Below are 12,883 nucleotides of genomic sequence, written 5' to 3' on the forward strand. Positions count from 1 at the left end.
GATTTTAAGGTGCTGGGTTTACCTGCTCTGCCAGGGCCTCCATGGGGGTGATGTACACGCAGCGACCCTCCGAGTTCTGCAGCAACATCCTCAGGATGGCGAATTCGGCGCAGATGGTCTTCCCGCTTCCCGTGGGGGCACCCACAAAGACGTTGTCGTCGCTGTTATAAACCGTGTTAAAGACTGGGGACAGAGGGAGAGCACAGAAGGCAGCGGTTTAGCAAAATCACCAGGGGTTTCTAACAAAGCTCTAGAACACAGGGTCGGGAAAACACAGCCTGGACCCAAAGCGCATGAGGAGGAGTTACAAAAAAAAGGCAGTTTAAGAGTTTTAACCCAGGATTTACTGAGAAAAACAGGCTTGAGTGTGTCACAATAGCTCAGAAGCGTGAATTCTCTATTCTGGCTCCTTGAATCAGCACAGACACAGCTTCCAGGAGCAAACCTGTTGCTCTCAGACAGCCCCAGAGCATTTGATGTACGTGAGGAATAGATCGAAGATATTGTGGCCCACGGAGAAAGATTTCAAGCCCTCAAACCTCTCAGGCTCAGGGAGGTGGAGGGGGTGGCATAACGCGAGGCACTTCTGGAGCAAATTGTGTGAATAAACCCCCCAAAAAACAAGGTTTATGGGATTGGGAGTACCAAAAGGGCTCGCCGAGAGGCGGTTTGGAGGAGGAAAGCAGAGGCGATACCCACCCTGGGTCTGGATAGGGTTGAAGAAAGGGAACTTGTCCTGGTAGAGGCTCTCGAAGGCGCTGTTTCGCAGAGCCGAGACGGGCAGCGGCTGCAGGTCCAGCAGCTCGGTGGGAGGAGGGTATTTCTCCGGGAGGATGAGGTGGCGGAAGGAAACGGGGAGCTGGGTCTCACAGGCTGTCAAGACACACAGGAAAAAAAAAACCAACCCGTTTTCATCTCCAAAAGCACTTCCAACAGCTTCATCCGCCAACGGCATCCCCAGCCCTGCTGTCACTGGGATCTCGGAAGTCTTTTTCCCAGCACAGCACTGGGAGAGGACCTGAATCTCACCCCCCAGACCCCAGGGAGAACCCCCTGCTGTGAAAAGGGGGGTGCTCCCGGCAGAAGGAGACTCACAGAGCCAGCGGTCGGAGACCACCCGGATGAAGTACTGTGGGGGCAGCGGCTCAAAGACGGGCACGAAGAAGGTGACGAGGTGCTCGTCCTGCGCGTACTTGGCTTTCAGCAGGAAATACTCGTGGTGCAGGATGACCTCACTGTCCACATCCTCCACCAGGATCCAGAAAGCTTCCGACGAACCGTGGACCTGAGAAAGGGCAGCCGTTACCTTCCTAGCCCAGTCCGGAGCCCCTCCTTCCAGCTCAACACCAGTCCTCCCATGGCAATCCTGCCCCACAAGTGCCTTCCTCCCCCCAAGAACGGTATTTATTTAGCCCCACAGCTCACCTTTTCGTCCCACTGGAAGTCGGGGGCAATAGTGAGCTCTACTTTGAGGGTGGAACGAGTTATAGGCTGCAAATGGACCGAGAGCTCCAGCTTGGGAAACAGATGAACGTATTTGTGGATGGTTTTGCCCATTTTGGGCATTCGGATCAGTTCTCCTGCAAGAGAAAGATGCTGCCATCAGGACAGATGGACAACAGGGTGACCAACAGCTCCCAAACTGGAAAAATAGTCATTATCGGCAATTCAAGCGGCTGGAAGGTGCCAGGGGAAAGCCTCTGCCCTCCTCGAGCTGTACCAAGACCCTCCCAGTTGTGCTCCTTCAATCAAACGGGGAAAAAGCCCACAATTTCTGGGTCAGGAGGAGGAGAGGAGAAGGGCAGAGGAGAACAAAGAGGCAGAGATGCGTCTCCCCGCGTCTCCCTACCTATCTCGTTATGGTTCAAGTCGTAGAGCCGCTCAAAGGGGAAATTCTTCTTCTCGATTTTCTTCACCACTTCTTCAGGCAGTTTCTTGAACTGGCGTAAGGGGCACATGGACTGCCACCTGCGAGGACACCCCGGGGTGAGCCAAAGGAACAAGACACAGAGCCTTCAAAGCACCAGGTTCCCCAAGACCAGAAACACGGGGCAGCTCCTTTACACCCCGAGAGGCACAAACGCTCTCCTTCCCACGCTCTGCTGACCTGGCCCGGGCTGTGCTGAGGGCTCCCAGCCAGCCCCCGATGGGAAAACACCCCCGAGATGGCACTTACATCCGTTTGTCGATCATCTTGCAGAGGTTGAGGGTCTTGTCGGTGAGCTGAGCCCAGCCGCGGTTGAGGACAATCTCGAAGATGGCCCTCATGAGACGCCCGGCAGACTGGGGGGGGGGACACAGAGACTGGGGCTCAGACCGGGGCTGTGACCCTCACATTTAGCTCTTCCTTCCTTTCTATCCATCTTCCCGCCCGGCCACATGGGAACAGAATGGTTTGGGTGGGAAAGAACCTTTTAAAGACCATCTAAATCTTTAAAATTTTAAAACCTGGTTGCTCAAAGCCCCGTCCAACCTGGCCTTGAACCCCTCCAGGGATGGGGCAGCCACAGCTTCTCTGGGCAACCCGGGCCAGGCTCTCACCACCCTCACAGCAAAGAAGTTCTTCCCCACATCTCAGTTCAGTTTCCCATTTTTTGGTTGAAAACCCTTCCTCCTCGTCCTAGGGCTCCGCTCCCCAAACACCATCCCTGGAGGGATCTAAAAGCCGGTGCTGAGGGACATGGGTCAGTGGTGGGTTGGGCAGTGGTGGGTTGATGGTTGGTCTCGATGAACTTCAAGGTCCCCTCCAACCCAGGGAAGTGGTGGAATCACCATAGAATCCCAGAACGTTTTGGGTTGGAAGGGACCTTAAAGCTCCTCCAGTTCCATCCCTTCTAGTGGCTGGGACATCTTCAGTGAGACCAGGTTGCTCCAAGCCCCCTCCAACCTGGCCTTGAACCCCTCCAGGGATGGGGCAGCCACAGCTTCTCTGGACAACCCGGGCCAGGCTCTCACCACCCTCAAGAGTAAAATTCTTCCTTATATCCAACCTAAATCTCCCCTCTTTCAGTTTAAAACTGTCCCCCCTTCTCCTGTCACCACAGACCCCGGTAAAAAGGCTTTCCCCATCTTTCTTATAAGCCCTTTTCAAGTATTGAATTATATTTAAAGGTCCTTCAGCCCAAACACCTACTTGACTCCCAGCTCTGGGAACTTGGCCTTTGTGGTAGAAGATTAAGGTTACCCTCTAGCCCTCTAGCGCCAAATTATTTTAATTACAAACTGGAGACTCCAATGAAGTTCTAATTCCCATCCTGGCAGGGGTTAGACCTCACCACTCACAGCTCTCATTATTTTCCAAGCCATTTATGACCACAAATTAAATTTCCGAGGTGCAAACAGTTGTCTGAGACGGAGACGTGGCTGGACTGAAGACAGAGAGGAAGGAGAGAGGCCCCCAAGCAGGTTTCCTCGCTCACCTGGGTAACGTAAACCATGTCTGCCATGAGAGCAAACCCTTCCAGCTTCAGCTGGGAGATGAAAGCCTGGAGGAGGACGTTGATCTGGGGAAAGAGAACAAAGAGGGGGGGTCTCAGCGTCCCCATCCCGCTGGGCTGTGACACGTGGCAAGACACGTGATCGACGGGGACCGACTGGCCCACGTCGCAGGACAACCAGAGACAAGGAGCACCTGCAGCATCTCTCAACACAGCCCAGGATGTCCCACAGAGGGAAGAGAATGTAAATCCACCCCCCAGAGGGGCATTTCCCATCACAGCTCCCCCCCAAAAGATCACTGCTGCCCTCAGGACAGGCAGAGAAGTCCCCTGGGGGGGGGGGACACGACAGACGGGGCTCACCTTGGCACTGGGCTCCTCTATGCTCTCCTTCACCGGGATGGGAACTCGCTCCAGCAACTTCTGAAGCTCGAGCTTCTCCTCCTGCAGAAAAACCGAGGCAGGAGAGATGAGACCGGTCCCTCCCGGGGTGAGCTCTGCATCTGCCCCTGCAGTATGGAGACCGGTGCCTCGGGGCTGTCTGGCTCCCTACCTCCCTCACGGTGATGTTCCGGAACTCTGAGGAGAGGGAGAAGACCCGAAACAGCTCGATTTCACTCAGGGTGGGTTTCAGGAGCTGATTGTAAGTTTGCATGGTCTCGTTGGTGATGTAGTAGTGGCTGGCGATGCGGCCCAGCTCCGTCACCTGCCACGGGGACAACAGCAGAGTGAAGCAGCAGGAAAACACCCGACTGTGCGTGGCACAAGCTGAGGATGCTGAACAGGAGACATCTCCGGACGAGCTAAACGTCCTCTCAGGCTACTAATCATCCAGGAAAACTGCTTTACCTGCTACGCAATTCCATACTCTCCTGGTTTGAGCCACACAGGACTTATTTCTCTTCTAACGCTTGGGAAAACTGCGCTTTTGGAGGCCTCTGGGGTGGGAATTGGTGACAATATTCCCTTTACAGCCAGCTCTGGGGAGGGGGGTTCAAGGTCTCGGTGTTTTCCAGCCCCCCAGGGACGGGGACGAGAAGGAGGGAGACTCGGGCACCCCCTTGACACCCCGAGAACTCCTGAGCCCTTCCCTTCCTACCAAAGCCCCCCGACTCGCAGGGTCCCACATGGGCTGTCCCTGCTGGGGGTGGGGACCAGCGTCCTGCTGGGGATAATCCCAGTGTGTCTGATATCGGGACCAATATCAGCTTTTTAGTGCCATTAATGCTAATTATTTAGTCTTATCCTACTAAATCTCTTTATATTTCAACCCTGGAGTTTCTTTGCTTTTCCCGATTCCCCTTCCCGGGTGGGGAGGGCTCATGGGGTGAGAGAATAATTGTCTGAACCACAATTAATTGTTGTCGTGGGTTCCTCAAACCCTAACACACACATCACAGCCTCCCCTTTCTCGTCTCCCTGCCTCTGAAGCAATGAAAACACAACGGGAATGTGAATTTGTGGCTGTCGACAAAGCGGGGGTTAGGATTTTAACACCACCACCCTCGATGCTGGCAGAGAGCTCCCTGCAATCACAGACGGGCACAACAGCGGCTTGGAATAATGCTACGTGCTCTGGGATCCGTATTTAATCAGCAAAACGCCTCTTGAATCCTTTTTCCCCAGCCAAAGGATGCTCCCGTCCAGCTCTGCTCGCTCAAATGGCCATTCCCGGGTCCCGTCTCACCTGGAAGTTGCCCGTCTTCTTGTCATACTTCACCAGGTTGTTCTTGTCCAGCATGAGGGCGGCGGTGTGCACCAGGTCCAGGCGGCGCTGGTCCAGCAGGGGATCCCCCTTCAGATCATCATGGGAGATGCCGTAGAGGGTGGGGGAGCGCAGCATTCGGATGTAGAGGTAGGTGTAGCCCAGCCAATTCACCGCGTCCTGAGGAGACAACAACGTGCCCTAATAACTGACAAACACACCTCACGGCAAGCAAAGGGGATGTTCCGGCTCGGAGCCCGGTGCTCCCAGTAGTAGTGTAGGACACGCTGGGCTAAATCACAGAGTCACAGAATGATATGGGGTTGGAAGGGACCTCTGGAGATCACCCAGTCCAACCCCCTGCCAGAGCAGGGTCACCCAGAGCAGGTCCCACAGGAACGTGTCCAGGGGGGTTTGAATGTCTCCAGAGAAGGAGACTCCACCACCTCTCTGGGCAGCCTCTGCCAGGGCTCTGCCACCCTCACAGGGAAGAAGTTCCTCCTCACGTTTAGATGGAACTTCTTATGTTCCAGTTTGTGCCCGTTCCCTCTTGTCCTGTCACTGGGCACCACTGGAAAAAGACTGGCCCCATCCTCCTGACCCCCACCCTTGAAGTATTTATAGGCCTTGATCAGATCCCCCCTCAGTCTGCTCTTCTCCAGACTCAAAAGACCCAAGTCCCTCAGCCTTTCCTCATCAGAGAGATGCTCCAGCCCCTCATCATCTTTGTAGCCCTCTGCTGTACCCTCTCCAGCAGTTCCCTGTCCTTCTGGAACCGGGGAGCCCAGAACTGGTCCCAGTGCTCCAGATGGGGCCTCCCCAGGGCAGAGCAGAGGGGGAGGATGACCTCCCTCCACCTGCTGGCCTCCCTAGGAGACCATTGGCCTTCTTGGCCACAAGGGCATATGGACAGCCCATGGTCATCCTGTTGTCCACCAGGACTACAAGTTCCAAGTTTCTTTGCTCCCGTGCAATGACGGCATCTTTCCCTGATACAGACCATCCTTTGGGCCCTGCAATCCCCTGGGTGCAGCGAAGGGCACGCGTTTGTGGGGAAAGCGGGGATTCGCCCTCACCTTTGCGTTCTGGACGTTGCCGAGCACGGTCTCGGCGTTCAGCATGTCTGGGAGCTTCGACACCATCTGGCTCTCGATGGGGAGCTGCTGGTTGAGCAGGGAGAGGTAATACTGGAGCTCACCGTGGGATGTGATGAGGATCCCCTCTCCTTTGGTATCGTATTGTGGCCTCCCGGCACGGCCCAGCATCTAAGAAATGAGAAGGTGAGGTCAGAAAAAAAAACATAAAAAGCCTTTATTTTGGTGATTCCTCCTTGCTGCCACGTTCCTGGGGCTTTCCTGCCAGATTGCTCAATCTGGTCTGACTTCCAGCTGGCAGGAGACACACAGAAATAGCTCAAGATGTGTCTGGCTAAGACACTGGGAGAGGAATTATTTGTCTCCTTTTTATCCTACTGATCTCCTTCTCCTCCACCCTCACCGCAGGGCTGTTCCCACAACAGTTCCCTGAGAGCAGGGAACTGGGAGAAGATACAAAAGCAGAGCTCATATGTGCCTCAGTGGGAAAAAGGAAAAACCCTGCCCCAGGTCCCGGCAACGTCTTTGTTCATCAGAACTTCACCTGCAGGATGTCCAGAGCCCCCAGCTCAGTCCAGCGGCCCTTCTCGGGGCTGTAGACCTGCGTCCCCTTGATGATGACGGTGTGAGCGGGGAGGTTCACACCCCAGGCCAGCGTGGCTGTGGAGACCAGCACCTGCAGGAATAAAACAGCCATCAGAGCACGGTAAAAGCCTCTTCCCGGGGAAAAAAAGGGACCTAAAAGGCCAATCCTGCCTCTTCCCGGGGAAAAAAGGGACCTAAAAGGCCAGTCCTGTGTCTTCACAGGTTAAAAATGGACCTAAAATGCTGGTCCTGCCTCTTCCCAGGGAAAAAAGGGACCTAAAATGCCGGTCCTGCCTCTTCCCAGGGAAAAAAGGGACCTAAAATGCCAGTCCTGCCTCTTCCCAGGGAAAAAAGGGACCTAAAATGCCGGTCCTGCCTCTTCCCAGGGAAAAAAGGGACCTAAAATGCCGGTCCTGCCTCTTCCCGGGGAAAAAAGGGACCTAAAATGCCAGTCCTGCCTCTTAACAGGGAAAAAAGGGACCTAAAAGGCCAGTCCTGCCTCTTCCCGGGGAAAAAAGGGACCTAAAATGCCAGTCCTGCCCCTTCCCAGGGAAAAAAGGGTGTGTAAAAGGCTGGTTCTGCCTCTTCCCAGGGGAAAAAGGGACCTAAAATGCTGGTCCTGCCTCTTCCAGGGAAAAAAGGGACCTAAAATGCCAGTCCTGCCTCTTAACAGGGAAAAAAGGGACCTAAAAGGGCAGTCCTGCCTCTTAACAGGGAAAAAAGGGACCTAAAAGGGCAGTCCTGCCTCTTCCCAGGGAAAAAAGGGTGTGTAAAAGGCTGGTTCTGCCTCTTCCCAGGGAAAAAAGGGACCTAAAATGCTGGTCCTGCCTCTTCCCAGGGAAAAAAGGGACCTAAAATGCCAGTCCTGCCCCTTCCCAGGGAAAAAAGGGACCTAAAATGCTGGTTCTGCCTCTTCCCAGGGAAAAAAGGGACCTAAAATACTGGTCCTGACATTAGAAACACGCACAAAAGGGACAAAGACGGAATACTGTGACTGCCTCAACAGCTCAGCAGAGGGAAGGTCAGATAAGCAGCAGGATCTTTGCCCAAATTTCCCAGCTCACTGCATGACCCCAGGAAAATCCTTCGCCTTCCATTCATAACGCAGCCAGGCAATTGCTCGGATGGGGTTTTACAAAGCAACCGTGAAGGAGTCGGGCTGCTCCTGGGACAGATCTCTGGCTTTAAACACGCAGAAAGGGCTAAAGGAGATGTTTTTGCCCGCTCCGCTCCTGGCCACGTGCCTTTAGCTTCTATTATTTACGCAAAAATCAAGGCTGCCTTCACTGGGCACCATCTTCGGTACAAAATCCTCTTGATTTTGACCCAAGGGCTATTGGAAAATATGGTATTTCTTGTGAAGTACCTCCTCCAAAGGTAGTAATTCCTCCTGGGAAGCCAGACTCACCTGGATGTGCTTGTCGGCAAACAGATCCTCCACCAGCGTCCGGTCCACGCGCGTCATCCCGGCGTGGTGAATGGCGAAGCCGTAGGGAAGGAGATCCTTCAGCTCCAGGTTCTGCAGCACAAAAACAACCCGCTCTGGGTTTTCTACCCCCGCCAAGCAACACCAGGGGGGAAAAGTAATATAAAGCAGGGCATATCCTAGAGGAAAAGCTGCCAAATTGCACCAAACCGGCAGCATCTCTGTAGCTGTGTCGGAATAGCCCCGGCCAGGGACGTACCTTGCACTGCTCGGCTTCGGTCCTCAGCACCTCGGTGGAGGCCGAGCCCTCCCTCAAGAAGAGCCCCAGGGTGTCTTTCTCCAGGCACATGTCCCTGATGGCCCGGGCGGTCTTCCCCGTCTCCTTCCTGGAGTGAACGAACACCAGCACCTGGTAAACAAGCGCAAAGTACCATCGCTGAGAGAGGAATCACCGGCAAAGAGGCTCGGCCCGACCAGCTGCCGGTCTTCAGGGTGGGCAGAGATGTAGAATGAGCCCAGATGCCCCAGGAACCAGGCACAGAGCTCCTGATCTAATGGGGTAACATCAAAAAAAAAAACAAACTCCCTCATCCTAAAAAAAACAGGGCATACGTTAATCAGACAGAGAGGAAAACCTCATGTTCCTTCCTCTCTCGGCTGCCACGGACCCCCCCCAAACCCACCCTCTTCTCCTCTGCAGCGAGAGCAGCTCCCAAGAGTCTCACCAGCAAGAGACAAAACATCAGGATTAAGAGTCTCAGGAAGGTTAAAATAAAGGATCGAACCTGGTTCTTGCCAGCGTGCTCCATGATCTTCTCATAAACAATCTCATTCATTATCTGGAAACGTTTGATCGCTTTCTTCTCCGTAATACCCACATAGGTCTGCTCCAGGGGCACCGGTCGGAAGCTGTGAGGAAAAATAAAAAAGACACTAAAAGAGCAGAAAAAGGGAGAATCCCGGCTACAAGGGTCCTGTATTTCATGCTTCTAAGGTCAATACAATTCCTTTGTGCCTCGCTTTATTCAGATTTGATGGTGCCAGTTCGATTAAACAGGAGACAACAACATGTATTCCTGTTTCCTGGAATTCATTTCCTTCACACACACTCTCAGGGAGCAAAAATGGTGCTTCAGGGAGTAAAAATGATGTCTCGGGAACTACCATAATCCTATTTTAAGCTTCTTTCAAACCGCTCCTGCAGCACAGGGACACAGCACAGTTTATCTGCCTTCTCTAAAGCACGTTAAGGACACGGAGCTGTTGGAGCGGGGCCGGAGGAGGCCACGGAGATGATGGGAGGGCTGGAGCCCCTCTGCTGGGAGGACAGGCTGAGAGAGTTGGGGGGGTTCAGCCTGGAGAAGAGAAGGCTCCGGGGAGACCTTGGAGCCCCTTCCAGTCCCTAAAGGGGGGAGCTCCAGGAAAGCTGGGGAGGGACTCTGGATGAGGGAGGGGAGCCTTAGGAGGAGGGGGAAGGGTTTGCCACTGAAAGAGGGGAGATGGAGCTGAGATGTGGGGAAGAAGTTCTTTGCTGTGAGGGTGGTGAGAGCCTGGCCCAGGTTGCCCTGAGAAGCTGTGGCTGCCCCATCCCTGGAGGGGTTCAAGGCCGGGCTGGAGGGGGCTTGGAGCAAGCTGGTCTGGTGGGAGGTGTCCCTGCCCAGGGGGAGGCACTGGGTGGGCTTTAAGGTCTCTTCCCACCCAAACCATTATGATTCTATGTTCTTCTTGCAAGTACGACAAGGCAGGAGCCCAGGCACACGTTTTGAGGCTGGATTTAACTCCTCTAGCCCTGAATATGCATTTACCAGCACATCTAAGAGCAAATAAACGTGTGTTGAGAGTCGGGTGAAGGCCCGGTGAGACCCTGGCACCATCCCACAGATAAATACTCAACTAACCATACTCAACACCACCATCTGATGGCAAAGATCTCTCCCAGCTTTTCCCCGGTACCTGTTATCAAAATAGAACAAGCCTTTGGCCGGGTCCACTCTCAGGAAGGTAGCCACGTCCTCGTAGTTGGGGAGGGTGGCACTCAACCCAACCAGCCTCACATCCTCCTGAGTCATCTCGATGTTGCGGATGGCTCTGGCTACCAAAGACTCCAGGACGGGCCCTCGGTCATCGTGCAGGAGGTGAATCTCATCCTGAAGAGAAGAAACAAAACCGGAGTTACCCCCAACTCCAAATTGCCTCAATTTACCCATTTTTGGTTTAGTTTCTCAGCAAACCTCCTTGGGTGGATTGAGGGACGCTCATCCCACAGCTCAAAGCCCGAGTTTCTCCACAACCAACCACCAGAGACATCTCCAACCGCTCACCCATGGCTGGAAAATGTGACCCCGAAAGAAAAAGCGCCCATCATCGTGCCCCGCCGCCGCTCACCAGTATGACCAGTCGCACCAGCTGGGTGTAGGTGCGTTCTCCTCCCTTGCGGGTGATGATGTCCCACTTCTCCGGGGTGCAGACGATGATCTGGGTGGCGCTGATTTCCTCCTTGCACAGCTGGTGATCCCCTGTCAGCTCCGCCACGTTGATGCCGTAGGTGGCCAGGCGCTAGGAGGAAAACCCACTGGGGGGATTAAACTGGGTAAACTGGATAAAGGGCGTGCATTTCTCAGAGGCAGCATTAGGGCAGCACAGCCATGAGACGCTCACAGACAGTTTCATACTCGTCCCACCACAGCACTGGGAGAAACGGGTGGATTTCATGGAAATTCAATGAGGGCAAGTGTAGGGTCCTGCTCCTGGGGAGGAATAACCCCCCCACACCAGTACAGGTTGGGGGTGACCTGCTGGAAAGCAGCTCTGTAGAGAGGGACTTGGGAGTCCTGGGGGACAACAGGTTGCCCATGGGCCAGCAATGGGCCCTTGTGGCCAAGAAGGGCCAATGACATCCTGGGGGGCATCAGGAAGACCATGGCCAGCAGGTCAAAGGAGATCATCCTCCCCCTCTGCTCTGCCCTGGGGAGGCCCCATCTGGAGCACTGGGACCAGTTCTGGGCTCCCCAGTTTCAGAAGGACAGGGAACTGCTGGAGAGGGTACAGCAGAGGGCTACGAAGATGATGAGGGGCTGGAGCATCTCTCTGCTGAGGAAAGGCTGAGGGACCTGGGGCTGTTCAGCTGGAGAAGAGCAGCCTGAGAGGGGGTCTCATCGATGCTGAGCAATAGCTAAAGGGTGGGGGGCAAGAGGATGGGGCCAGACTCTTCTCAGTGGTGACCAGGGACAGGACAAGGGACAAGGGGCACAAACTGGGACACGGGAAATAAGGAAAATGTCACTTTGAGGGTGACAGAGCCCTGGAAGAGGCTGCCCAGAGAGGCTGTGGGGTCTCCTTCTCTGGGGATATTCCAAACCCCATGTGGACATGTTCCTGTCCAACTGCTCTGGGTGACCCTGCTCTGGCAGGGGGTTGGACTGGGTGATCTCCACAGATCCCTGCCAACCTGGGATTCTGTGATCCTCTCCCAACAAGCTTCTGCCAGAGCTTATATCCTTCCTTAAGTGTAATATAAGGAAATCACCGCAATAAAACTCATCTTCCCCAACCTACGGTTCGAACAGGGGCAGGACCAAACCTCTCCTCACCTTCCCGAAGCTTCCCACCATCTCCTGCACCAAGGACCTCATGGGGGCGATGTAGATAATCTTGAAATCGTCCACGTTGATGGTTCCGTCCATGTTAATGTGCTTCCCTATTTCTCGCAGCATGCACATCAGCGCCACGTTTGTCTTCCCAGCGCCCTACGACGAGAACGGAACCCAGTCCCATCACACTCCTGTCTTCTCCAGAGCAAAGGTTTGCCCAAAAAGGTCAGATTTTTCCACCAGAAAAGGTAAATCCCTCTGCATTTCCCATCACAGAGGACACAAATAGCTGGATCCTTACCGTGGGAGCGCACAGCAGCAAGTTCTCATCCGACTCCAGCGCAGCGCGGTAGAGTTTGCTCTGAATCCGGTTCAGGGTTTTAAACCCCTCGAATCCAGCCTGGGCGTATTTGGGCAACTTTTCTACCGAAACCAATTGCTGAAAAAGGGCAAAACATCAAACTCAGTGCCTTTGTGTCAGTCCCTCGCAGGCTGCAGGGCATATGTCAGGCCTCGGAGACACCCCGGGGAGGAGCAGGGTCATGTTGTCTCCAGATGGCCAGAAGAGAAACCCCGTGGCCCAGGGCTCGCGGAGCAGGTTAAGGAGAGATCAAACGAGGCTCGTTAAGCGCCCCGTGACTCCAACGAGTACAAGTCCTCGCTGGCTAGGCCATCAGAAAAGCAAAACCCCACCGTGTTCTCATGATGGGACAGATCAAACCACATTTCCGCTGCCGGCGCTGATCAAAAGAGGCAGTTTCTCAGGCGGCACGCCATGAATCAGCCAGATCTCCGACCCACGCCGCACATGGCAGCAAGGGCAGGGACGGGGGGGGGGACACGACAAAACCAGAGCTCAGGCTTCAACAAAGCGGTTGAAATAAGGGGCAGGGGAGCCCCGAGACACAAACCGCCCACACAGGATACACAGTCCCCAAGTGGGAAACTAGAAATCGGGAACCCTCTCCGGCCGTGTGAAATCTCTCAGCTTAAAATAACCGTTCTGCAAGAAATCTGGGAGGGCGTCAAAGCCACATCAAAGCCTG

The 12,883-nt window shown here is 54.4% G+C and overlaps 1 protein-coding gene across 1 annotated transcript in view; it reads right to left on the reverse strand.

Moving 5' to 3' along the window:
* The window catches only part of SNRNP200 (small nuclear ribonucleoprotein U5 subunit 200), a 29,785-nt gene that overhangs the window by 7,589 nt on the left and 9,313 nt on the right, over positions 1 to 12,883 (reverse strand). Inside the window, exons 12-30 of the mRNA XM_074164172.1 lie at positions 12,139 to 12,276; positions 11,838 to 11,993; positions 10,633 to 10,803; positions 10,201 to 10,394; positions 9,033 to 9,156; positions 8,507 to 8,656; positions 8,230 to 8,340; positions 6,781 to 6,912; positions 6,219 to 6,407; positions 5,125 to 5,322; positions 3,991 to 4,143; positions 3,801 to 3,881; positions 3,420 to 3,503; positions 2,177 to 2,283; positions 1,850 to 1,968; positions 1,426 to 1,580; positions 1,096 to 1,285; positions 700 to 873; positions 23 to 183 (exon numbers count right to left, since the gene is read on the reverse strand). Coding sequence (XP_074020273.1) covers positions 23 to 183; positions 700 to 873; positions 1,096 to 1,285; positions 1,426 to 1,580; positions 1,850 to 1,968; positions 2,177 to 2,283; positions 3,420 to 3,503; positions 3,801 to 3,881; positions 3,991 to 4,143; positions 5,125 to 5,322; positions 6,219 to 6,407; positions 6,781 to 6,912; positions 8,230 to 8,340; positions 8,507 to 8,656; positions 9,033 to 9,156; positions 10,201 to 10,394; positions 10,633 to 10,803; positions 11,838 to 11,993; positions 12,139 to 12,276 — 2,787 coding nt within the window. The remainder of the gene's footprint in view (positions 1 to 22; positions 184 to 699; positions 874 to 1,095; positions 1,286 to 1,425; positions 1,581 to 1,849; positions 1,969 to 2,176; positions 2,284 to 3,419; positions 3,504 to 3,800; positions 3,882 to 3,990; positions 4,144 to 5,124; positions 5,323 to 6,218; positions 6,408 to 6,780; positions 6,913 to 8,229; positions 8,341 to 8,506; positions 8,657 to 9,032; positions 9,157 to 10,200; positions 10,395 to 10,632; positions 10,804 to 11,837; positions 11,994 to 12,138; positions 12,277 to 12,883) is intronic.

This window comes from Numenius arquata, chromosome 26, assembly GCF_964106895.1.
Source record: "Numenius arquata chromosome 26, bNumArq3.hap1.1, whole genome shotgun sequence".
Classification (NCBI taxonomy): Eukaryota; Metazoa; Chordata; class Aves; order Charadriiformes; family Scolopacidae; genus Numenius; species Numenius arquata.